Genomic DNA, 26,181 nt, shown 5'->3' with positions numbered 1-26,181 from the left:
TCGAGTCGTGAGAAATCATGACAACAAACACAATATTTTGGACCAAACAAATAATTACAAAGAAGAAAAATAACAAAAAAAAAGTGTTTTGTTGTCATGATTTGTCACAACTTGAGTTGGCTTTGTACGAGGCTTAAAAGGTCTTTAAATAAATACTTTTTGAAATGTCTATGAGGAAAATGAGCGGAGAATCATTTCCTGGTCCCTGGTGGGACTGCGACGCTCTATTAAAGTAATTATTCAGGTAAAACAAAAAGGGGGAGACCAATGTACAATACAAAAGAATCATTTTACAGCTATACAGTATATATATATATTAGGGCATTCACTTCTAGTCATTTTTACTAGTTGCCTAGTTTACTAGTCGACTTTTTTTCTTTCTTTTTGGAAATAAATATTTGTACATTGAAAAACTGTGTACATGGTGACTATAACTATAATCTACCTGATCTTGAGGCCTACAAAATTGGGAGAAAATAAATAAATAATAATAATCTTTTTTTTTCTTCTTATCAACTAGTCAACTAGTACCAACAAGGTCGACTAGTGGATTTACTAGTCGACAGTCTTTTAAGGCAATTGTAGTCAGCAATGGGTAGAACGCTCCCAAAAAAATGTTAGTCGCTGTGACACATCTGCAATCAAAGATTTTCCTAGAAGCTTTGTCATTGGTCGATTTGCCTGTCTGCTTCCTGATTGGTTAGTCATTGCAACCGGGTTTGTTTTTTCGACCAATGACAAAGCTTCTAGGAACATCTTTGAATGCAGATTGCGGCCCCTAGATGTGGCACAGAGACTCAAATTCTTTTTGGGGAGCGTTCTACCCATTGCTGGCTGTCTGAATACCAAAAAAGAAAAGAAAAGTCTTAACAATGTTGACATATTATTGCTTTATAGCAGCTTTAAGTCAATTGTTTGTTTGTTTTCCTAAACAAAGTTGTAAAATATATTGCTGTTTGAAGGCATTACAATTATTCTTTTGCACTGTACAGTGAACCATAGGAATTATCCAGGCATAAAACAGTAATTGTGACCCCTATTTATTTGCATCAGTAAACATAATACAACAACACAACATTAACATTTACAAAAGGCAAAGGAGTCATTCAATGTAGGCGGAAAATGTTTGCTCCCTATTTCAGGAGTATCCGTTCCACTGCATTCCACGTAACGGTACAAGGCTGACTTAACCCATTCTGACCTGAGATCAGATTCTAAAAATGTCTGTTTGAAAATGACAGTTTTCTGAAAAAGCTATGTTTCTATGTCAGTCGTTCTTCGATTTTTCAAAAATAGCAGACCTACAAGCTCGTAGCGCGCCACTCGGTGGCGCGCTATGAGCTTGTAGATCTGCTATTTTTCAATAGCTAAAGCATAACATGATGCTAACACCGAAAGGGGTTCCCGCCCAGAATGGGTTAATCTCGCTGGCTGGAAATTAATTAAACTCCAAAGACTTCAGACAGATACATGTCCAGATTTCTCAATTAGTCGACTGAAAACAGCTGCCACTTGTGAGGGTGAGGGAGGGGGGTTGGTAGTGGTTGCTATGGCACTTAAACACATGCACGCTATAAATAATCACAACTTTATGGACTTAACTTCTCCTACTGTACCCTCTAACCAAAAATGTATTATTTACTAAAGCAATAAGGGAAGACAGACAGACAGACAGACGACAAATATGATAATATGAAAGCATTTTTTTCCTATGGATAGAATGCGAACAATTTGGGAGAGGTTTTCTTTTTTTTGATATAATCATTTTTATCCCACGATGTTGTAACCCATTTTCACCCCTGTGTCAATTATCTAATGTGACCCTGGGCTCTACACACCCTCCGCCAACCTAGTCCCCATATATGGGGGACATGGGGAGAGCAACGGACTTGAACTCATGCTTCCTTCATGCATGAGTGTCCAAGTTGCTCCTTTACATCTGACAGGGGGGAGTTTCCCTGGTTGGACGTAGCACGTGGAAGGAACACGTTATTCCAACCAGTTCCTTTCCCGGGAGAGGTTCTTTAATAGACAAACAGTGGTGCGGAGATAAAGCGTGACAGCAGTTTCATGGGCACATAATCATATCGAAGACAGTATTAGCATCTTTTAATTTGCTTTCAGTAACAACTAGTGACAGCTGTAGTGAGATGGACTATAGTACTTACTACGGTGCATTGGTCCGGCTGCCGTAGTTCTTGATGTTGGCTGCCGCAGTGATACCGCAGACAATGATGGGTATCCCTCCGCCGATTAAGTAGAACCTGTGTGGGCGGAGGAATGTGGATGTTACAGGAGAAGTGCTACTGTACCTTCGGCTCTCTTGTTAAGACTGTAGAATATAGAGAATGGACTTGTGTTAGTCACAGAGGTGCATTGGAACATGACAGTCTCTACACTGACACCGTGTGGCAGAATCTCACCAACACAGACAAGAACTTTTCTTTCTTTTTTTTCCTCCCTTATGTTGCTATTGTTTTCTCTAGGTTTCTTTTCTTTCTACCTCTTACTTTAATTATTATTTTGTGTCGTGCTGATTGTTGACCTTGTATCTGTCTTCAAATAAGTGTAATTATGTGAAAGTGTCAAGTGTCTTCTTTCCCCAAAAGCTGCCCTTTTTATTTTTATTTTCTGCCTTTATAGTTGAAAAAATGTTGTAACTTTTGGTCATGATCGAGAACTGGAAATGTATCTGGAAAAATGAGTACCTGAGCAGGAGGAGTCACTCATAACCCAACGCATGTTTTTGATAAATTTACATCTGCAATACTCAAGAACAATCATTACATGTAATATACCAGATGATGATAAACAGTTTGTAATTTGTATACAATGACCAAAATGCTATCTAAGTTACATAAGTTAAGCCTTTGCATACGCCTGTAAGGTCGTCGAGGCTAGGGCAAGTGCTAAGTACCTGAGCATGGGTCGCAGCGGGGGTGAGAGGCATTGTGGGAGATGTAGTATTGTTGTACCTGAGCATGGGTCGCGGCGGCGTTATTATTTATCCCACCGCAGTTCTAGGAAAGCCCTGCTGTGATTGGCCAGTAGTCGTTGTGATTGACAGTTCTCGTTTTTGCGACCAGTCATTAGTCCTACAACTACAACCTATCTCAAACCCTCACCCTAAACCTAACCTCCCACGGGGCAGCACACCTAAACCTAACCTTAACCCATGTCTAACCAATGACTAGTCTAAACTAAGTATGCACCCCCCTAAACCTAACCCGAACGGCCTAACCTCAGTAAAACGATGCCTTCCCGGGAGCCAATCAGACACATGGTGAGGCGGGTCTACCCTAGAACGTTGGTGGGATTCATAATCACGCGTCACGGCGGGGGTGAGAGGCATTGTGGGAGATGTAGTATTGTTGTACCTGAGCATGGGTCGCGGTGGGGGTGAGAGGCATTGTGGGAGATGTAGTGTATTGTTGTACCTGAGCATGGGTCGCGGCGGGGGTGAGAGGCATTGTGGGAGATGTAGTATTGTTGTACCTGAGCATGGGTTGCGGGGGGGGGGGGGTGAGAGGCATTGTGGGAGATGTAGTGTATTGTACCTGAGCATGGGTCACGGTCGGGGGTGAGAGGCATTGTGGGAGATGTAGTGTATTGTACCTGAGCATGGGGTCGCGGTGGGGGTGAGAGGTATTATGGGAGATGTAGTGTATTGTACCTGAGCATGGTGTCGCGGCGGGGGGTGAGAGGGATTGTGGGAGATGTAGTGTATTGTACCTGAGCATGGGTCGCGGTGGGGGCGGCGGTTCGTCCAGCTCCTCGTAGCGCTTGGCCTTGCGCGTCAGCTGCTTGTAGATGTTGCGTGCGGTCACGCCCACCCAGAGCGCCGTGGCCAAGGTGGAGTAGTGCAGCAAGATGCCCACCTGGAAGAGAAACGATCACCAACCATTTATTAAAACACACTTCACAGGCTGTAGCAATTTAACCCATTTAGACTTGGGAACGATTCTACAAATGTCTTCTAAGTCCTGACAGTTTTCTGAAAAGCCCTATGTTTCTATGTCAGTGTTTCAGTGTTTCAAACTATTTCATGTCAAGGACCCCCAGAATTATATGTATTTGGCCGCCGACCCCCATCTGAAAATATGTTGTTCCAGCGACCCCTCCCAGAAGCAAAGATTTGAGTTAAAAATGTTCACTCTGAAAGAATATATATTCGAAATTTGCGACACATTTTCACGATTTTTCAAAAATAGCAGACCTACAAGCTCATAGCGCGCCACTTGGTGGCACGCTATGAGCTTGTAGATCTGCTATTTTTCAATTGCTAAAGTATAACATAATGCTTAAAACACCAAAAGGGGTTCCCGCCCAAAATGGGTTAAATGCTCCAAACTTTATTTCCAGCAGCAGACAATAAATCTGACCTTTTGTCACTTGACAAAGACCACAAGGTCGAAAACATTGTTCACATGTTGGCTTCTGCTGGAAACACAATTTTTGCGACCTTGCGGTCCTTGTCAAGTGACAAAAGGTCAGATTTATTGTCTGTCTGCTGCTGGAAATAAAGTTGGGAGCATTTAAAAGTGAGTTGCGAGCCCATCTTACTCGTCTTATGTTTCTATTGAAAGAACATATTTAACAGAGACCTGTGATGTTGCATCAGAGAAAATACTATCTGGGCACTTTCGGAGAGACTACCAAAATAGTACAGTAACTAAAGGAGTGTGTGTGTGTGTGTGTGTGTGTGTGCGTGCGTGTGCACATGCACGTGCGTGTGCACTCTAACCACTGCAGATGTGTGTGTCATATTGTAGTAACATATGCTGCTGTATCACCGGAGTTAATGGGTGATAAATTGCACGTCGTGCCCACATTGTGGTACATCGATGTGGAGGGAATCAGACAGGTCATCTCCGTTAACACCGGATTATTAGTATATTATATCTATTATGAGAAATGGAAGAAGATGGCAAAACTCATGACATTTATTTGAAGAGAGAGAAGCCCCAGCAGGGGATTGATCTGGTTGGGCTCTAGCAATTTGTCAACTGTGGAGAATGAATGGAAACGGAGGAATTATTTCATCATTTATCTTTGGAGAGATGTGAAACTGTCATGGAATTCAAATTGCTTAAGAAAAGCTGATGCTTCTCTACTTGAAAATCCCCGTTTCCTCATTCACGTTGTAATTGGCTGTAAGTAGAGAGTAGCAGATTGAGTTACGAGGTAAGGGCAAAATGACCACAGTGTCAATCGGGTCAATGACTGACTGAAGCGGGAGGAGGGGGAGGGAGGGGGGGGGAGTTCTCTAACAAACTCTTCCAGCCCAGACACCTCCTGTAGAGGACAGATTAATAAGTGAGATGACTCAACACAACAAGGAGAAGAAGAGGTGGGGCGTAGCCTTAACCCATTTTGGGCAGGAATCCCTTTTGGTGTTTTAAAGCATTATGTTATACTTTAGCTATTGAAAAATAGCAGATCTACAAGCTCATAGCGCGGCACCGAGTGCCGCGCTACGAGCTCGTAGGTCTGCTATTTTTGAAAAAAATCGTGAAAATGTGCCTCAAATCTTTGAATATATATTATTACAGAGTGAACATTTTAACTCAAATCTTTGCTTCTGGGGGGGTCCCTGACTGGAACAACATATTTTCAGATGGGGGGGCGGAGGCATATTACATATCATTTTTGGGGTCCTTGACATGAAATATTGAGCACCACTGATACAGAAACATACGGTTTTTCAGGATTTTGAAGACATTTTTTAAATGTCAACGTCAGGCCAAAATGGGTTAAGCTACAGAAACAGTATCTTTCTCTGTAAATCCCTCCCTGTGCTTTCATCCAGTCCCAACGCTGGGTGGTATCTGGCCATTAGGCAAACAGCAAGATCCATAAGAACTACAAGTCCCAACGCTGGGTGGTATCTGGCCATTAGGCAAACAGCAAGATCCATAAGAACTACAAGTCCCAACGCTGGGTGGTAACTGGCCATTAGGCAAACAGCAAGATCCATAAGAACTACAAGCCCCAGCGCTGGGTGGTATCTGGCCATTAGGCAAACAGCAAGATCCATAAGAACTACAAGCCCCAGCGCTGGGTGGTAACTGGCCATTAGGCAAACAGCAAGATCCATAAGAACTACAAGTCCCAACGCTGGGTGGTATCTGGCCATTAGGCAAACAGCAAGATCCATAAGAACTCCTAGACATCGGCTTCCTCTGCTGCTGAGTTTTAATTAGTTATTCTGTTTAGTTTTGTGGGGGGGGAGGTGTTGAGGCACAGTTGGGTGTACAGTATACTCACTGCTTGGCACACGCTGGCATATCGTGTCTGGTTGACGCCACCGACGAAGACGCCACAGGTGAGGAAGATGTGGAGGCAGAGGTTGACCAACATGTGCCAAAACTTGCGGCTGACGCGGACCGACCTGGTGACATAAGACACATGATAAACTACAATGCACACTAGGGCATTAAGCAACTAGTCGACTAGTACATCCACTGGTCGACCTTGTTGGTAAGAGAGAGACTAGTTGAAAAAATAGCCGATCTACAAGCTCACAACGCGTCGCGCTGCGACACGTTGTTAGCTTGTAGATCGGCTATTTTCAGCAAGTGTCAAAACTGTCATTACGATGGCATCAAGGCCCACCAAAATACATTTTAGTCGACTAAAATCTTATGATATTTAGTCGACAACACTAAAACATTCCAGGTGACTAAAATGTGACTAAAACTAAATTAAAACTATTCAAGAGACTATGACTAAAACTTGCTGCCAAAAACAAAACTGCTTTGTAGCACTGAATTGATTTACTTGCACTCCATTTAATTGACCATTACCCGGTTGTTTGTTGGTTCATCATGTCATTTACCCTGATCTTTGTAGGTCACTCTTGATGTGCAAAACACCTACAAAATGCTGTGTGCCAAAATGCCTACATTTATAAATGTAGACATCACATGGAAACTGGCCCATAATGGCTTCACTATGGTCGAATTAAGGTCAAAGTCAAGAACGGAAACAAAATCAATGGCATGTGTGTAACTTTCTGAGTGACAGTCATGAAACCACTCTTACCTGTGGTGATAGATGTAGCTGATGATGATGGTCAGGAGACAGATGAGGAGGACGATAGTAGTAGCGTAGATGACAGGATGGAGGGGCTGGATGCTGGGGGAGAAGTACTCTACGCTGCTAAGATCCTGAAGAAGGAGAGACACATTATATATGTCACATGTCTGTCAATTAACAAGTTCTCTCTCTCTCTCACGCACGCACGCACACACACAACATATAGAGGGTATGCGCGTGACATCATCATCAAACCAGGAAGTTATGCGGGAACGCCTACAGAGTGCCAAAAAACTACTTTCTGGCCTTGAGAGCCCATACATCCACACAGAAAAGTCCAATATGATTGCATTAAACTACGTTAAACGATGTTAAACTCACTTTGCTACTCGATTTGCCGCTCGATTTTGCCATTCACTTTATGCATGTGCATACCCTCTATTGCTATGCACTTTTGTATAAAATAAAAACTAAACATTTATATTTGTATGGACTGCACTTATGGCCAGGTCCGTCCAACGCTGCAGCAAGTATTCCAATTTAATGGTCTGCTGGATTGTACACTGCAGGTGGACAATATTTAGCACAATAGACTAAAATCAATTGTGCTCATTGATTTTTAACTTGGCATACAAGTTCAGTTTCTATTTAATTGTCCCACGCTGGACAATTTGTCTTAAATCGAGCACAGTTTAACCTATTCCACTTTCATACATCCACGAGTGACGAGTGGCTTTTCCCAACGGTGCCCGGCCGACCACACAAGGCGTGGCCACACCATGACAAATTCAGGACAGTCATGGACAAACTCTGCTTGCGCAAATCAGAGTAGTTAAGTACCGGTATGCAACAGATATACACACTCACAACGCATCACAACATTGTGAGCTTGAGGATCAGAGCTATTTTTGCTAGGGTTGAAGAAAATCTACTGTTGTTGCGTTGTTTACTTGTTTTTATTTTATTTTTATCCCACAATTGTCTAACCCATTTTTCACCCCTGTGTCAATTATCTAATGTGATCCTGGGCTCTACACACCCTCCGCCAACCTGGGGAGAGCAACGGACTTGAACTCATGCTTCCTTCATGCCTGAGTGCCCAAGTTGCTCCTTTACACCTGACAGGGGGGAGTTTCCCTGGTTGGACGTGGGGAGAACATGCAAACTCCACACAGAAAGGCCCTTTCGCCAACCCCGCCTCGGGTATGAGCACTGATGACGCGGAGGAGGAAACACGCAGCGCCCAGCACCCACAGCGTCCCGAGCGGGAATTGAACCCAGGACCTTCTAGCTGTGAGGCGACAGCACTACCAACTGTGCCACCGTGCCCCCTGTTTACTTGTTTTGACAGACGATACGACAGCCTGCCACGCATTGCCGTGGGCAGGAGAGCTATCCTCAGGTATCTCAGGTACTCACCATTAGCAGGGCGTAGTTTCCGAGCGAGTCGCACGATATGGTGGTGAAGTTGTCGTGGTGGGTGAGGATGCGGCAGCCGTCGGTCTGCCAGCCCCCCTGACCCCCCGCCAGGCTGCTGTTCCAGGAGGCGGCCACGGCGTCAGAGCCGCGGGCGAACCGCCGCAAGGTGATGTTGACGGGGCTCCGCAGGGCGCTCATGGACACACCCTCTGAACACAAAGACAGAGTAAGTAAGTAAGTAAAATTATATTTATAGAGCACATTTCACAAACATCATAGTCACAAATTGCTTCACAACAATAAAAGAAAAACATGTCAATAGTAATATTAATAATAAGAATAAGAATAAAGCAAAGAAAAGTAAGACAGAGCAAACGGCACTGTTAAAAATCAAGAAATCAATAGAGCACTATGTTGCAAAGGCCTGTCTAAAAAGGTGGGTCTTTAAATGTTTTTTAAAAAGGTCCACAGAGGCCACAGATTTCAGGTGGTCCGGGAGGTCGTTCCATAGCCTCGGGGCAAAACTAAAGGCTCGATCACCTTTAGTTCTTAGTTTTGTGGGTGGAACGACCAGCAGGGCTTGGGATGAGGAGGTTGAGGTTGAGAGGGGTTGTTGGAATAACGTTTGAACAACACTGGCCTTCACATGCAATATTGGCGTAGGGATGCTGTTGGGAGGTGTCGGAATGTAAATTAATCTAGTTATTTGCTAATTCAAATAATGATTTAATTAATTAATAAATTAAATTAATAATTAAATTCTAATAATTATCAAGGCAGGAACTTTTGTTCTGAGAGAGCAGCTCCTGAGCCACTTTTAATTTACATATCGCTATTGAAAGCTACAGCCACAGAGAAAAGGAATACTGTTCTTACCCATCCTGGCCATGAGGACGGGCGTGGCCACGCTCCTCCGCTTGCCTCCGTCAGCCAGCTGGGAGGAGTTGCTGGTGGAGGGGAAGAACTTTCCGTTGCGGAAGGCCAGCAGGTGGAGCCTGTAGACCGCCTCGTCAGGCTGTCCCGCGGTGGACGTGGCGGCGGCGGCGGCGTGGGGGGGGAGCGGCGGCGACTGGGACAGCAGAGACTGAGGGAGCTGTAGAGTGGCTTCCACTACCGTGTTCTGGAGGAGGAGGACGAGGGAGGGAGCAGGTATAAGTGGCCGTTTATAGCCTAGGAGTGTATTTTTGCAAAACTAATGCTTGGAATGGATTCAGCATCATGAAAACCCCCTAGTTTGTCATGTCACATGCTACATAAAGCATGATGAAATTTGGATTGTTTTTGCCTTCTATAGGTTGTTAATGGTATGGTCACATATTATGCCAATTATGAAAATTGCTCAACATACAGTATGCAAGTTAGCATCCGGCAGTTTCTACATGCTGGGGACCCATACTCAACATTTCTAACATACAACCTTGGTGTACTCAACATGTCCGGGTTCACAATGGGGCTCTATGGGCTGGCTACTAGACTATATAGTAATATCATTCTATAGATTATCATACCATGGTTATATTATACTCAAACTATACCGTCTCTATCGACTATCATATTATCTATGATTATAGTCTCATTGTATCGACGATGTGTTGATTAAATGTGTTCACGTCAGGTGCGGTTTGGACGGACGGACGTACTTTGTGCAGCATGCTGGAGAAGGTGGTGTTGCACTTCAAGGTGAGCTGTCGGTCCTGCGGTCCGGCTCCGCTGTCGCTCCGTCGCTCCGGGCTGGGCCTCTGGAACAGCATGCAGGTCATGCCGTTCCAGTCGCTGGCCCGGGCGATGTGGGCGTCCAGCGCTATGTTGGTGGACGTCTGGACAAAACAAAACAAACTCAAATCTATTCAAAAGATTTCAGGACAGGAATCGACAGAGCATTGCAACCGCAACAACCTATAAAATGACTGCACTTAATGTCAAATGTTATGCGAGTGATCTCATGAATAAATGCATTTAAAAAAACCCATCTGCATTCAATTCCCATACTGTAGTTCAATGGTTCTCAAACTTTTTTTTATATGAAGGATCCCATGCTAGTTCAAGAGGTTTATTTTGATAAGAGTCGTAGCAACGTTTCGGCCTTCTTCAGGCCTGAAGGAAGGTGTGAAGTGGACTGACCAGGGGGAAGGTCTGAGTGTTGTGAAGTGGACTGACCAGAGGGAAGGTCTGCGCCGTGACCAGGCGGTTGGCGGCGACCTTCTGGAGGCAGGCGATGATGCGGGTGCAGGCCTTAGCCTCGCGCTGGGCCATCCACAGCACCCTCTCGTCCGCCAGCATCAGGTTGCTGGCCATGCTGACGATAACCTCACCCAGCTGGGAGGAGGAGACCATGCAGAAGGAGACAAAACAGAAAATGCATACAGTCAGTCCGTACTGGCAGTACCAAGGTAGCAGATCACAGTGGAGAACCGCACTCTGTTGAGTGAGAAGCGGGAATGACAAATTAGTTTGAACTGCTGTCTATGCAGTGGGAATGGGCATAATGTGCAAGCCTTGTACCCATCTGACAATTCACCTATAGCCAAGACCCGGCCTCTCCCACTTAGACACTCCCACTTGGACACTTTCCAGCCGGGCTCATTCATTCCAATGTAAATATCATGGATTTTACACATTAAACACTGGTTCGTTTTTGGAACCAGACCTTCAAAATCTCTTCCAAATCCGTCAACAAGGCCTGCCGTATGCACTGGAAAAATATGTGCGTGGCATTTCTTTTTTTAAACAATGTTTTGTCATATAGGAAAACTATTGGTGGACCCATGTTATGCTTAGCTGTGATTGGAGGGGCTTAGCTATAGGTCAATTCAAAACACATCATGTCAATTAGGCTACACGCAGCTGTCAGCCCATGCAACCATGCAAGGCGCCGACCTGCTCATCAGAAGCAGTTATAAGGGGTTCAGTGTGTTGTTCACGGAAACTTCGACATGGACCCATGGTTAAGCTGGGGATCGAACCAGAAACCGCCTGATTCCAACTTAAGCCGGCCACTCTACCTACTAAGCCAGTGAAGCACCAATTTTCCACTGGAGCGCAAATCACTCTTAAAACCATAAACTTTTGTTAATAAAAACAGAATTGGGAAAAGATGCATGGAATCAATTTGTCATGGAATCCTCATAACTCTGTATTGCCTCTGACAACCCCAGCATTGACTCATCACTTGCAACTGAACCTTCAGCGCAGAACATTTAAAAAAAAGACAAATGCAGCAGAAACAGAACCCTAGTGTCCCTATTTCTGGGCATCATAATAGTGCAAAAGTAGCAGAACTACAACAAGCTCACAACACATTGCATTGCAGCGTGCGGTGAGCTTCTAGATGGCCTGTTTTTGACAAACACGAGATTTGTTGTAGATGGGGGGGGGGGGGGGGGGGGGGGGGGGGGGGGGGGGGGGGGGGGGGGGGGGGGGGGGGGGGGGGGGGGGGGGGGGGGGGGGGGGGAGGGGGGGGGGAGGGGGGGGAACAAGCGGGGAGGGTCTGTGGATCCTGGTAACAACGTATATCGGGTTTAATCCTGCAACAAGTATATAGGTTAAGGGTTAAATCTATCACCATCCTCTTCACAGGATGTTATAGCTGCTGAGTGCTGAGTGAGAGCCACATGACTCCTCTCTCATTGGTGTCACATTCTCACCCGTCCCCAGTGAGGGCTGTCTGGTGCAGGCGCGCCACTGAAAGCCTTCCTACAGGAGTAGTCCAGCAGCTAGCGGGGGGGAATCTGACCCCCATCTACATTCCCCTCCCTCGGCTTCATAAAAAACATCTCTCATTCCAGATCCTATCTTATCCACAGTCTCATGTTGATTCCCCCTGCGGATTTGTGGAGGACAAGGTTGCTTTGTCTCCAACTTACAACTATGCAGGAAATGAAAATCCCGGACGAGACACCCTCTTTCTCATTCTTCCCGCACGGGGCCCATTTGAAAACTAAATATTTTTGTCCTTGAACCCGCTGGTGCACCATATATAGTACAAGCAATGCATTTTTACTGCAGGACAAAAGATTATATTCCTTTTCTCTGTGGCTGTAGCTTTGAATAGTGATATGTAAATTAAAAGTGGCTCAGGACAGGAGCTGCTCTTTCTGCTCTCTCTTAACAAAAGTCCCTGCCTTGATAATTATTAGAAATGTTTTAATTAAATCATTATTTGAATTAGAAAATAACTAGATTCATTTACATTCCGACACCTCCCAACAGCATCCATACGCCAATATTGCATGTCAAGGCCAGTGTTGTTTTTGGCAACAGATTTAGATTTTAGTCGTAGTCTAAAAGTCTCTTGTCTCTTGAATAGTTTAGTTTAATTTTAGTCACATTTTAGTCACCTGGAATGTCTTCCAGGTGTGTTAGTCTAGTTTTAGTTGACTAAATGTCATAAGATTTTAGTCGACTAAATCTACAGTTGATTTAGTCGACTAAAATGTAATTTGGCGGGCCTTGATGCCGTCGTAATGGCTGATTTTACACTTGCTGAAAATAGCCGATCTACAAGCTCACAACGCAGCGACGCGTTGTGAGCTTGTAGATCAGCTATTTTCATTATGAATCTGTGAGACAGCTTTGATTTTAATACAATGGATGGTAATACCCGTCTTTAACTATGGCTAAAGGTTTTGTGCATAGGAGATGTTCCGTGTGTCAGAAGGGTGGAAGTAGACGAGGTTTTTTTTCTCCTTATAAACACCTCCTTTGTATGGAGCATTCTTCAGGAGGCGAGCATTACACTATCCTTTGGGGTTATTATATTATATTACCAGGGCTAGATGGGACTTGCTGGGCTGCGTGTAAAAAATAGTGACATCAGTCAACGAGCCTTGCAGCTTGTTAGGCCACTGATTATAATGAGAATGTGGTGTTTCATTGTTTGATGATCACGCTCTATGCATGCCTAGAGGACAAGGTGTGATATCATGCCTATCTTAACCCTAGAATACTAAACCCTGTTTTTTTTCCTTTGGTCCACCCATTCCTGGGACATGTGAGAATGGTTCAGTGACAAAAAGATTAAAAATATATAATAATACTTGGGTCAAATTCACCCAAACACCTGACTGTAGAAAAGAAAAAAGAAAAGAAAAACAAACAACAGGGATGTGGGCACGGAAACACACACCTGCTATGATGTCACAGAGCTACCCAAGGACCCGTACCCACCTCAGACATCAGCAACATTATGATGCCACTGAGCATCATGAAGCTACCCAAGGACCCGTACCCACCTCAGACATCAGCAACATTATGAAAATCACATAAAACATAATTCTCCGGGTGAAAATCACCCGGGTTTAGTGTTCTAGGGTTAACCCATTTTGACCTGAGATCAGATTCTAAAAATGTCTTCTACATCCTGACAGTTTTCTGAAAAAGCTATGTTTCTGTCAGTCGTTCTTCGATTTTTCAAAAATAGCAGACCTACAAGCTCTACGAGCTTGTAGGTCTGCTATTTTTCAATAGCTAAAGCATAACATAATGCTAACACCAAAAGGGGTTCCCACCCAAAATGGGTTAAATCATATATTGTTAAAGTGGGAACAACACAGCAGGCTCTATGAAGTCATCGAGGACAGCCAGTGTACTTACGTCCTTGAACTTCTCAGAAAACTTGCTGAACTTCTCGATCATTTCGGCAACAAAGATGATGTCCATCTTGTCAGAGAAGTTGGCAGCGTTGTCCGTACAGACCAGCAGTCGACGGGCCCTCGTCACCACGTTGGTCACATTCAATGGTATCTAGTGCAGGGCACAGAGAGAGAGAGAGAGGTTTAGACACGTCACCACGTTGGTCACATTCAATGGTATCTAGTGCAGGGCACAGAGAGAGAGAGAGAGGTTTAGACACGTCACCACGTTGGTCACATTCAATGGTATCTAGTGCAGGGCACAGAGAGAGAGAGAGAGGTTTAGACTAGGGCCGGGACTTTAACGCGTTAATTGAGATTAATTAACTACAGAAAAATTAACGCGTTAAAAAAATTAACGCATTTAATCGCACCGGTCACGGTCACGGCCACACAGCCAACTCAAGGTACGGCCACGGAGCCGACTTGGGGACCCAACGCAGCTCCTCCAAGGAAAACAAACAAATTAACGGAGCTGAACGTGAATCCCCCCCACCGCCCACCCCTTTTTTCCCCCTCACTGTATATGTTTCTTTTCCCTTTTTACCTCCTTTATGATGAATTCCTGTTCTGTCTATAGAAGTGTCTATTTGTACGTCTCTAAATGTTTTGATGATTTGAACATGGTGGACCCTGTTGGAAACAAGTGTAATGCTTAATTGGGTCGTCCACTCACAGTTAACAGCCTTTGTATTGAGTTTGTGCCTGAAATGTACTGTAATTCTGCAAACTGTTAATAAATTCTTCAATCAATCAATCAAAAATCCTTTTTTTCCCACCGCGGAACGTTTCTCACTGGGTGCGTTTCTAGTAGTACTGAATAGGCTGCGGCACGCGAGCAGCAGCAGCAGCAGCAGTTGTTCACTAGGCTACAGCTCCGTCAGAAAGCCCAAACCCAAATGAATCGAATGAAGAAGCCGCTTATATCGCTTTTGCTCCATGGATGGGACATTTAGATGTAAAAGCTATCGGATGGACGCGTGGATAGCGGCATGGCTGTGTGCAATGTCAGAAGGAAAGGATCCATTTATGACCAACGTTAGCTTCTATGCTAGGCTTGCTAGCTGCTTCAGTTTAACATGTCTCACAGACCACCGGAGACGCGGTGATTTCACCACAGCACGAAGCTGTCAAGCTGTCCTCGATGCGAAACATACTGAAGTAGCAAGCGTGGGTCAGCCCCAACCTCATGTGAAATGTTACCCCCATAATAAAGTTGTTCTCATGCCCCGCCATGTAAAGCACATTTGAGTATTCATATACACACTGAAGACACTATATAGGGCAGGCACTTGCTGCTCTTGTTTATCTGTTGGGATAAAAAAGTTGTATTGCTTAAAGGGGAATACCCCTCATTTTCAACATTTTTCTATGGAGTTGTGTGCACTGGAAATAATAAAGTCCCCCCATGATGTGTTGCCTATAGAACTGGAGGTCTGAAAAAAACAGTAACATTATGAAGTACATTTTTGTGATGTCACTGAGATGTACTTCATAATGTTACTGATTTTTTTCAGACCTCCAGTTCTAGGCAACACAGAATGGGGGGGACTTTATTATATCCACACAACAACTCTAAGGTATATTAATGACAGTAAAATGTTGAAAATGAGTGGAATCCCGTAGTCACTATTCACTGGAATACCAAAAAACATTTGAAAAAAAAGGTTTCTCACTGTTCTCGGGTTGAATATTGATATGCGATTAAAATGCGATTAATCGAGATTAATTAACTACAAAGCCTCTGATTAATTAGATTAATTTTTTTAATCGAGTCCCAGCTCTAGTTTAGACACGTCACCACGTTGGTCACATTCAATGGTATCTAGTGCAGGGCACACAGAGAGAGAGAGAGAGAGAGAGAGAGAGAGGTTTAGAAATAATGAACTAACATTCTCTGGCCCGCACACAATAGTTCTGACTAACACACTCTGGCTCGCACACAATAGTTTTAACTAACATACTCCAGCCTGCACACAAAATAGTTATTTTCATGAGGAGAGTGACACGTCTTTGTATGATGTTGGTTGGATCTGCGGGTGTCGCACTAGTAAGTAAGTAAGTACATTGTATTTATAAAGCACCTTTCAAAACAACGTTACAAGGTGCTGAACAAGTGAACAGTGAGCACAGAACAAGCAATAAACAAGTTAAAACAAACAGGAAGACATAGCACAATAAAGTAAAAATACAATATAGAATTTAACGAAACCAATAAACAAGGCAAAATCACAAAACATAGGCGTGTAAAAATGAGTCGGGTAAGAACTACATGGGAAAAATAAATACGGAATAAATGTGTCTTTAGCATTCTCTTAAAGCAGTCTGACTGACTCTGCATTTTTTAACATCAGGGGCAGGGCATTTCAAAGTGTAGGAGCAACCACTGCGAAAGCACTACACTCAATGTCAACATCGCGTAGCACAGACTTCTATTGAGATGAGCGAAAATGAGAGTTTCGCATGATTGAGCCCAATTGTCGCTACACCTCTCACAAAGCTCTCATGTACCTCCCTAGATGCCTGCTCTCTTCTCATTGAAAATGAATTACTAGGCAGTAGGCATGTCAAGTCACTCCTCGTGTTCAAAGTACTTGTGTACTGTATACTGATCAGGCCAAGCAGATAAGTAAAAGGGAATAATATAATTATATTTCTAATATGCATTATTAAAAATAGCAAGACAAGAGGAGAAGGAGAGGTGACAAGAGAGAAAAATATATGGGATTCACAAAATGCACGCAACTCAAACACAGGAAGCATCAATCTGAACAATCAATTCAGATTTTGGCGAGAGAATCTAATCACAATAACTACGTAATGAGCAGTGGTGGAAAAAGTACTCAATTGCTTTACTTAAGTGAAAGTACCAATACTACAATTTAGAAGTTCAAGTTCAAAATGTGTACAAAATCAATTGAAAATAGCCGATCTACAAGCTCACAATGCGTCGCGTTGCGACGCATTGTGAGCTTGTAGATCGGCTATTTTCAAATGGCCGAAATATGTATAGGGTTGAAGTGGTTAATGTATGTTTTCTAATCAAAATTAAAACTTTAGTAACTAGTAACTAAAGTTTTCAAGAAATTGTAGAGATTGTACATCTGAGATGTAGTGGAGTAGAAGTAAAAGTACTGGAAATTGGAAATACTCAATTAAAGTACAAATACCTCAAAATTGTACTTAAGTACAGTAGTAGTAGTAGTATAAGTAGCCTTGTCGAGCCATGAGGCCCATAGCAGGGCAGGAGCCTATCTCCTGTTTCTGTAGCGTGAGGCAGCTTGATGTACAAGTACAACCCCCTGGACATGACGCTAGTATGTCGCAGGGACTTACCCCCAATCCAACCCTTGATGCTGAGTGCCAAGCAGGGAGGCACTGGGTCCCATTTTAGAGTCTTTCTTTGGTATGACCCGGCCGGGGATTGAACCCCGACCTCCCAGTCTCAGGGCGGACACTGAGCTCAGTACAGTACTTAAGTAAAAGTACCACTGCTAATGACCAGGTAACTATAGCCAAACAAACCAGCCATCATCATCACAGTCGTCACAGACCTGGTTGATGACGTAGAGAAATCTGGTGACATCTTTCTGATACTGGCATCGTGAGTAGTCCTCCTCCGCCCACACTCCCCTGCGGTCACATTCCCGCCACGCCCGCTGCTCCTCGCCGGAGATGCCCGCGCTTCCCGACAGCCTGTTGCAGGGCAGGTAGGCTGTGATCCCTGCCAGGGTGCGAGTCCATCTAGAGGGAAGGGAAGGCAACACAGAAGATGTGAGGAATTTAGACCGTCTTTTTACACCGATTCTACAAATGCCTTCTAAATTCTGACAGTTTTCTGAAAAACCCATGTCAGTCGTTCTCAAAGTCGTTCTCAAACATTTTTATGTCAAGGACCCCCAAAAATATCTGTAATTGGCCGCCGACCCCTATCTGAAAATATGTAGTTCCAAGGACCCCCCAAAAGCAAATATTTGAGTTAAAAACGTTCGCTCTGAAAAGATATATGTAAAGATTTGCATTGTAACATTTGTACTCTTTCTCAAGAGTCTATATAAGGGTCCATTTGGTTACCAACTCATTTAAGTTTATCTTCCACTGGTGGTCCCAGGACCACTGGTTGAAAACCACTGATTTACAGCTACTGCAGACAATATCAAATACCCTAGAACTGGACTGAAATGCAACTTTGTGTGTCCAGTAAAAGTTTGAGAGTTTGCCTTTTGACCACAAGGGGGTGCAACTGTGCTTGCTTAGGTAGAATACAACTTGAGCTAATTAAGTTCTTTCAAACACTATACCTGTACATGTAAACATTAAAATATATTGTGTGCCACGTGCACACACACGCGTGCACACTACACACGTACACACACACACACACACACACACACACACACACACACACACACACACACACACACACACACACACACACACACACACACACACACACACACACACACACACACACACACACACACACACACACACACACACACAGATCAGAGACTCTGAGCATGTCTCAGCACATGTCTCTTCTCTTCCTCTGTTCCGTTGGCTGACCTGAACTCCCCCTTGTTGTTGGAGACGCGTTCCGGAGCGCAGTATTTAGCAGAACTCTCCAGGACCACTATGTGGACCGTCCTGGTGGTGTTCCCTCTGCTGGTCCAGACCCGGCACTCCCAGTTCCCCGTGGAGCCGGGCTGGATGTTGGAGATGGTCAAGGCACTGGAGAGAGAGAGAGTCTATCAATGTCTATCAGAACAGTGGAAAGTGTTGATGCCTGATATGAATTGCATACTGAAACTAATGCGGAATCATGTGCGGCGGTGGCTCAGGGGTAGAGTGGCCAGGCGGATGGTAATCCAAGTGTCCTTGAGCAAGACACTGAACCCCTAATTGCTCCTGATGTGCTGGTCGGTTCCTTGCATGGTTTCCGCCACCATCGGTGTATGAATGTGTGTGTGAATGGGTGAATGTAATGCACAATCTATGAAAAGCTTTTGGGGAGCTTTCAAAACGGTATGCAAACGTATTCTTCCTTTTTCAATCTCTGTAAAGCGCCCTGGATAAAGGCGCTTTATAAATGCACCATTTACCTTTTAACAATGCATTTACCTGCTTAAAAGGCCAGCGGCAGAACATTTAGTTAAATATTTAATGAGAACCAGGAAGAGATCTTTACACCAATGAAAAGAGTTCCATGGTGGGTGGAGTGCCTGAATCATGTGTGGCAATGAACCAAGACCATTCAAATCACCACTAAGTGGGATCATTTACAAGTCCCATGATCCCACTTAGCATGAATGGACGTATAGATATCTTGGCACACAATAACGTCGTCTCCGATAATGCATGACGCAATGCAAATGAACCGCGTGACACTCCACCGCAAGGCCTGCTGCTGCACCCCACGAGAGAGAGAGCTGAACATCTCATTCTGTGGTTGGACGAGAGCTGAACATCTCATTCTGTGGTTGGACGAGAGCTGAACATCTCATTCTGTGGTTGGACGAGAGCTGAACATCTCATTCTGTGGTTGGACACGATGAATGAACACCGAAGAAGCATCAGCTCAAATTAACCACTTAAACTCTCGATACACAAGACCCAAGTCACTCTACACAAAAATCGCTTCCTTCAAAATAATAGCTGATCTACAAGCTAGCAACATGTCGTGATCTTCTAGATCGGCTACTTGGGGGGTGGATGTTCGCCTAGAATAGGCACGCGGGGAGCGTTCAAGTTGTTACAAACACACATCAAAATAAAATAAAAACTACCAACAGTCAGTGAATGTGTGTAGCAGCACCATACATACCTGGCGATGAGGGAGCAGTTCTGCACCATGCTCTTCTCGATGAAGATCCCCTGTGCGGCGTCGGGCTCCACCATGCGTCCGTCCTGGTACCACAGAACCTGCATGTCCTCGGCCACGAAGGAGGCCTGACACTGGAACGGAAGACTGTCCCCCTGGAAGACAACCTGGCGCTGGGACGGAGTCAGCTGGAAGGATGGGAGCTCTAGTGGCGCATCTGGGGAGGTGCAGGGACATGAGACGAGACAGAAGAGGGACATGGGGGAGACAGGACATAAGTAAGTAAGTAGTCTTGCCTATGAGGCCCATAGGGCAGGAGCCTATCTCCTGTTTCTGTAGCGTGAGGCAGCTTGATGTACAAGTACAACCCCCTGGACATGACGCTAGTATGTCGCAGGGACTTACCCCCAATCCAACCCTTGATGCTGAGTGTCAAGCAGGGAGGCACTGGGTCCCATTTTTACAGTCTCTGGTATGACCCCGCCGGGGATTGAACCCCGACCTCCCAGTCTCAGGGCGGACACTCTAACCACAAGGCGAGACAGGACATGATGGGACATTAATTTGAATAGCAGGATGAGTGTGTTTTGGGCACATCCCCATCTAAATATCGTTGCTGTTGGGAGGAAACCACCTAACTCCATTTTTTAGGTTTTTTTCTTTTTTTGCATAAATAGTGCTATTGAACACCCTTTACGTCTGTGTGTTGTTTTGAAAATATTGAACCAATGGAAAGTAGTAAAATAAAAAGTGCTTTGGACAAAACCTCTTAACTCCATTGGACTCTCAAACTGTCTGCTGCAGCAACTAATTCCACCACCTCTCCTCCTCTCATGCAAGTAATTGACAATATATAAAGTCACAGCACCGACTTTGATGAAGCAGTATTGCTTTGTTTTAAAAAATGTAGCTTTTCTTCATTTCCTGAAAAATGTTTATTTTTAATTTCCTGAAAAATGAACATTTTGGAGTTGGTGGAGTTTGGTGTCTTCCCGACAGCAGAGATATAGCCAATATTTTATTTTTACGATTTTGTAACACATTTTTCACTCCTGTGTCAATTATCTAATGTGATCCTGGGCTCTACACACCCTCCGCCAACCTGGGGAGAGCAACGGACTTGAACTCATGCTTCCTTCATGCATGAGTGTCCAAGTTGCTCCTTGACACCTGACAGGGGGGAGTTTCCCTGGTTGGACGTAGCGAGGTCTACAACTACAGCTACAACAGGCAAGCTTGGGATGGATATTTCAGGCGATGGCGACGGTCATGGCAACACAGACTTCTTGAAATAAAACACTTAACTTAGTGTGACACAACAACAAAATGTGATTATATGGTCCAATTTTTCACATTTATCTAAGAAACTCCTTTCGTGGCATGTTTTGACGGAGAGATGGTGGCATGGTGCCCTGAATTTGTGTCATGTGGCCCTTGCTAGGCTTGTGCTGCAGTGTGTTTCATATAGGCTTGTGCTGCAGTGTGTTTCATATAGGCTTGTGCTGCAGTGTGTTTCATATAGGCTTGTGCTGCAGTGTGTTTCATAACGACTAGTGGCCCTTTGCTAGGCTTGTGCTGCAGTGTGTTTCATAACCCGCCTCTGACTAGTGGCCCTTGCTATGCTTGTGCTGCAGTGTGTTTCATATAGGCTTGTGCTGCAGTGTGTTTCATATAGGCTTGTGCTGCAGTGTGTTTCATATAGGCTTGTGCTGCAGTGTGTTTCATAACGACTAGTGGCCCTTTGCTAGGCTTGTGCTGCAGTGTGTTTCATAACCCGCCTCTGACTAGTGGCCCTTGCTATGCTTGTGCTGCAGTGTGTTTCATAACCCGCCTCTGTGACGAATGTCTAACTGATAAGATGTGGAGCGAGTGCAAACAAAGGCAGCGCTGGCCTGTACTCTTATCTCCTGTCTCGTTGCACAAGCCTCCTGGACCCCAAACACCACCAACGGTCCGCTCTCAAGGGAGGGAGCAAAGAAATTTGAAGGGACAACTTGCCGTTTTGACAAAAACTGATATATTTAACCCATTTCGGGCGAGAACCACTGTTGGTGTTTTAAGCATTGTTAAACTTAAGCTATTGAAAAATAGCAGATCTACAAGCTCATAGCACGGCACCGGGTGCAACTCAAATATGTGCTTCTGCGGGGGTCCCTGGAACAACATATTTTCAGATGGGGTCGGCGGCCAATTAAATATATTTCTGGGAGTCCTTGACATGAAAAACGACTGACATAGAAATATAAGGGTTTTCAGAAAACATGATTTTCTGATTATGATTCATGATTTAGAAGAAGACATTTTTAGAATCATTTTCAGGCCTAAATAGGATAATATACAGAGTATTACTTTATTTCAGCCCTTCAAAAACAGATAAAGAAAGAATTTCCGTTAAACGTTAAGTTTGTACTCAAAAACGTCACTTGCATGTCGGACAACGTTGCGATATCGATATGTATCCCTTTATGTACGTGTAAATGTGCTTCTGTGTGTTAGTCCTTTCTTACCACAGGTGAGCAGCTCAGGGTTGATTGAGGTAACGAGCTTGCCTTGCAGAGATCGTGGGAAGGAGCATTTGGTGTCCTTCACGCCTATGTTCCTGTCTTTGATCCAGCGCAGCACCCACTGCAGGTTGCAGTCGCACAGCAGGTAGCCGGTGTCAAACTCTCTGTGGAGGGGATGGATAATATGTCAGTATGACTATGAAGCCGTGTTGTTTTTGGCATGAAACCTAATTTGGTTTTTGTCACCTGGAATGTGTTAGTGTTAGTCTAGTTTTAGTCGAGCTTGTAGATCGGCTATTTTCAGCATGAAACCAAGTGTAAAATCCACTTCCCTTCCTAACATTCTAGTCTAGTTTTTATTAGTTGACGAAATTGTCAGTATATTTAGTCTTACTTTTAGTCATCATAGCTTAGTTTTCATTTAGTTTTCGTCAGTGAAAAAAGGCCTTCACATTGGCCTGTTATAGCGCCACCAACAGGTGGATTTTTGCAAAACACATTTTTGGAACAAAATGCCTCAAATCCAAATCCAATTGCCATCCAAGGCGTAAGAAGAAAATGGCACCGTTTTCACATTGGCCTATTATAGCACCACCAGGAGGCCACAACCTGACCTGCCCTGGTGGAGACCTGTGCCCCGAGGGGCACTTTTTCTACTTAGTATTACAATTAACAAAGACATACTTAGTCAGTTAGCTTGAGGTTAAATCTGTGTCATATCTGATTACTTCTATCACTTTAACAATGTTTGTTCAAAGTCACGTGACTCACACTGTTTGCAGAGCATACATTCATTCAGCCCTCATGAGGTGAGGCTATGCTTACTCATTGGATCACTAGTGTGTTGATTGATTCCTAACCATACTTACATTGTCTTCAGAGACACCAAGAAGCTGTCAAAGGTCCCCTGAGTCAACGAGGAGAACTTGTTCCCCGACAGAATCCTGGGGAGAGAGAACACAGTTAACGTAAGCGGTTGCCTTTTAACCCATTTCGACCCTGAGGACGATTCTACAAATCCCTATGTTTCTATGTCAGTGGTTCTCAAACTATTTCATGTCAAGGACCCCTAGAAATATCTGTATTTGGCCGCCGACCCGCATCTGAAAATATGTTGTTCCAGGGACCCCCCCAGAAGCAAAGATTTGAGTTAAAAACGTTAAAATAATATATATTCACACATTTTCAGGATTTTTCAAAAATAGCAGACCTACAAGCTCATAGCGCGGCACTCGGTGCCGCGCTATGAGCTTGTAGATCTGCTATTTTTCAATAGCTAATGTATAACATAATGCTTCAAAACACCAAAAGGGGTTAAAGAAACAGAAAGAGAGAGAAAATGGAAATTGCTAATGCTGGAATAACTATTTGAAGCACGTCTGCATGATATGGGCAAGCAAACACTCCTCTATATTCCAATGTTCATTCTATATTTCAATACCCTTAAATGGCAGCAAACAGTGCCTGTTAACACCTTTACACTAATTTAAAGAACTTACAATCTTCCCAGGTTTGTCAGGCCCTTGAAGACGTCCACATTGAGGCAGCCGATTTCATTTTTGGACAAGTCTCTGTCAAACAAACAGAAGGGGGAAGAAAAAAAGAACATTGTGATTAATAATAATATCAACACCACCATACAGCAAATCATGGCCGCATCGCTCATCTGTGTTTTTGAGTGGTGCAACCACTCCAAGGAACAGCAATGTCCCTATGTCCCAACCTGTGTCCCTATGTCACAATGTTCAGAGTACCAGTAGGGGCAAAAGTGGCACTGTTGTGCTAGAAACAGAGAGAGAGAGAGATAGTGTTGCACTGTTGCCTGCTAATTACAGAGAGATAGGGGGGGGGGGGGGAGCGAGAGGGATAGGTGTCTGCTAAATGCTAACTCCCCCACACAGTAACTCTGTCATTTCTCGACCGTTTCGGCCGTGGGGCACCCTGGGCGCGTTCCTGTGGGTCTGGAAGTTCCGGGGACCCACCGGGGACCGCCACACGGAGTTGCACCACTCAGTTCACACAGGTGTGATTTATTTTTTGTTGTTGAGAAAAGTCATGGAAAATCAGACATTATCCTGTAAAAGAACGGTGGGGATTCCGGGAAGTATACGATCAGGTCGCCGACCGACATACAGCCAGACAGTATTTTCCAACACCAAAGCATCGTGGGCACATTTACAACTTCTCTGGACGATTTCAGATGATGTCTAATGTATGTTCGCCTCGGGGGGAGGGGGAGCACATCAAAGGGATAGAGCAACACACATGGAGGTGATTCATCTACCGGGATTGGTGTCGAACACGTCAAACATGTGTGTTTTTATCCTCGGGTTGGGACTTGACACGATGTCTCTGGTTAGTGTCAGTCGGGAATTCGGTAGACGGAGGATTCTCTGGCCTTTTGAGGAAAAATGTCCACGGACGCCAGGAGGAGCGAACGGGGGGAAAACACAGGTCCCCTGCCTCTATAAATTAAAACACAGGTCCCCTGCCTCTATACATTAAAACACAGGTCCCCTGCCTCTATACATTAAAACACAGGTCCCCTGCCTCTATAAATTAAAACACAGGTCCCCTGCCTCTATAAATTAAAACACAGGTCCCCTGCCTCTATAGATTAAAACACAGGTCCCCTGCCTCTATAAATTAAAACACAGGTCCCCTGCCTCTATAAATTAAAACACAGGTCCCCTGCCTCTATAAATTAAAACACAGGTCCCCTGCCTCTATACATTAAAACACAGGTCCCCTGCCTCTATAAATTAAAACACAGGTCCCCTGCCTCTATAAATTAAAACACAGGTCCCCTGCCTCTATAAATTAAAACACAGGTCCCCTGCCTCTATAAATTAAAACACAGGTCCCCTGCCTCTATAAATTAAAACACAGGTCCCCTGCCTCTATAAATTAAAACACAGGTCCCCTGCCTCTATAAATTAAAACACAGGTCCCCTGCCTCTATAAATTAAAACACAGGTCCCCTGCCTCTATAAATTAAAACACAGGTCCCCTGCCTCTATAAAACACAGGTCCCCTGCCTCTATAAAACACAGGTCACCTGCCTCTATAAATTAAAACACAGGTCCCCTGCCTCTATAAATTAAAACACAGGTCCCCTGCCTCTATAAATTAAAACACAGGTCCCCTGCCTCTATAAATTAAAACACAGGTCCCCTGCCTCTATAAATTAAAACACAGGTCCCCTGCCTCTATAAATTAAAACACAGGTCCCCTGCCTCTATAAATTATGCCTCATGTTTATACATTTAGAGATAAGTAGCAGCGAGAGGGAAAGAGTCTTGAATGGAAGCACATTAACCCATTTAGACCTGGGAACAAATTCTACAAAATGTCTTCTAAATCCTGACACTTTTCTTGAAAACCTCATGTTTCTATGTCAGTGGTTCTCAAACTATTTCATGTCAAGGACCCCCCAAAAATATATGTAATTGGCCGCCGACCCCCATCTGAAAATATGTTGTTCCAGGGACCCTCTCCCCAGAAGCAAAGATTTGAGTTAAAATCGTTTGCTCTGAAAGAATATATGTTCAAAGATTTGCGCCACATTTTCACGGTTTAAAAAAAATAGCAGACCTACAAGCTCGTAGCGCGGCACTCGGTGCCGCGCTATGAGCTTGTAGATCTGCTATTTTTCAATAGCTAAAGTATAACATAATGAAACACCAATAGGGGTTCCCGCCCAAATTGGGTTAAGATTTGTGCACTACACACTGATGCTGTTAGGACATGACTAGACAGAACATTTAAA

The 26,181-nt window shown here is 44.2% G+C and overlaps 1 protein-coding gene across 1 annotated transcript in view; it reads right to left on the bottom strand.

The window, feature by feature from the left end:
• Positions 1-26,181, bottom strand: part of adgra3 (adhesion G protein-coupled receptor A3) — a 70,782-nt gene that overhangs the window by 1,828 nt on the left and 42,773 nt on the right. The window contains exons 5-19 of the mRNA XM_079491631.1: positions 23,912-23,983; positions 23,282-23,356; positions 22,416-22,576; positions 19,912-20,125; positions 18,654-18,818; positions 17,642-17,831; positions 14,050-14,199; positions 10,615-10,773; positions 10,098-10,274; positions 9,334-9,577; positions 8,458-8,666; positions 7,045-7,169; positions 6,268-6,391; positions 3,733-3,878; positions 2,169-2,264 (exon numbers count right to left, since the gene is read on the bottom strand). Of these exons, the coding sequence (XP_079347757.1) occupies positions 2,169-2,264; positions 3,733-3,878; positions 6,268-6,391; positions 7,045-7,169; positions 8,458-8,666; positions 9,334-9,577; positions 10,098-10,274; positions 10,615-10,773; positions 14,050-14,199; positions 17,642-17,831; positions 18,654-18,818; positions 19,912-20,125; positions 22,416-22,576; positions 23,282-23,356; positions 23,912-23,983 (2,307 nt within the window). The remainder of the gene's footprint in view (positions 1-2,168; positions 2,265-3,732; positions 3,879-6,267; positions 6,392-7,044; positions 7,170-8,457; positions 8,667-9,333; positions 9,578-10,097; positions 10,275-10,614; positions 10,774-14,049; positions 14,200-17,641; positions 17,832-18,653; positions 18,819-19,911; positions 20,126-22,415; positions 22,577-23,281; positions 23,357-23,911; positions 23,984-26,181) is intronic.

This window comes from Electrona antarctica (genome assembly GCF_951216825.1).
Source record: "Electrona antarctica genome assembly, chromosome: 21".
NCBI lineage: Eukaryota > Metazoa > Chordata > Actinopteri > Myctophiformes > Myctophidae > Electrona > Electrona antarctica.
This window is presented reverse-complemented; position numbering and strand designations above follow the sequence as displayed.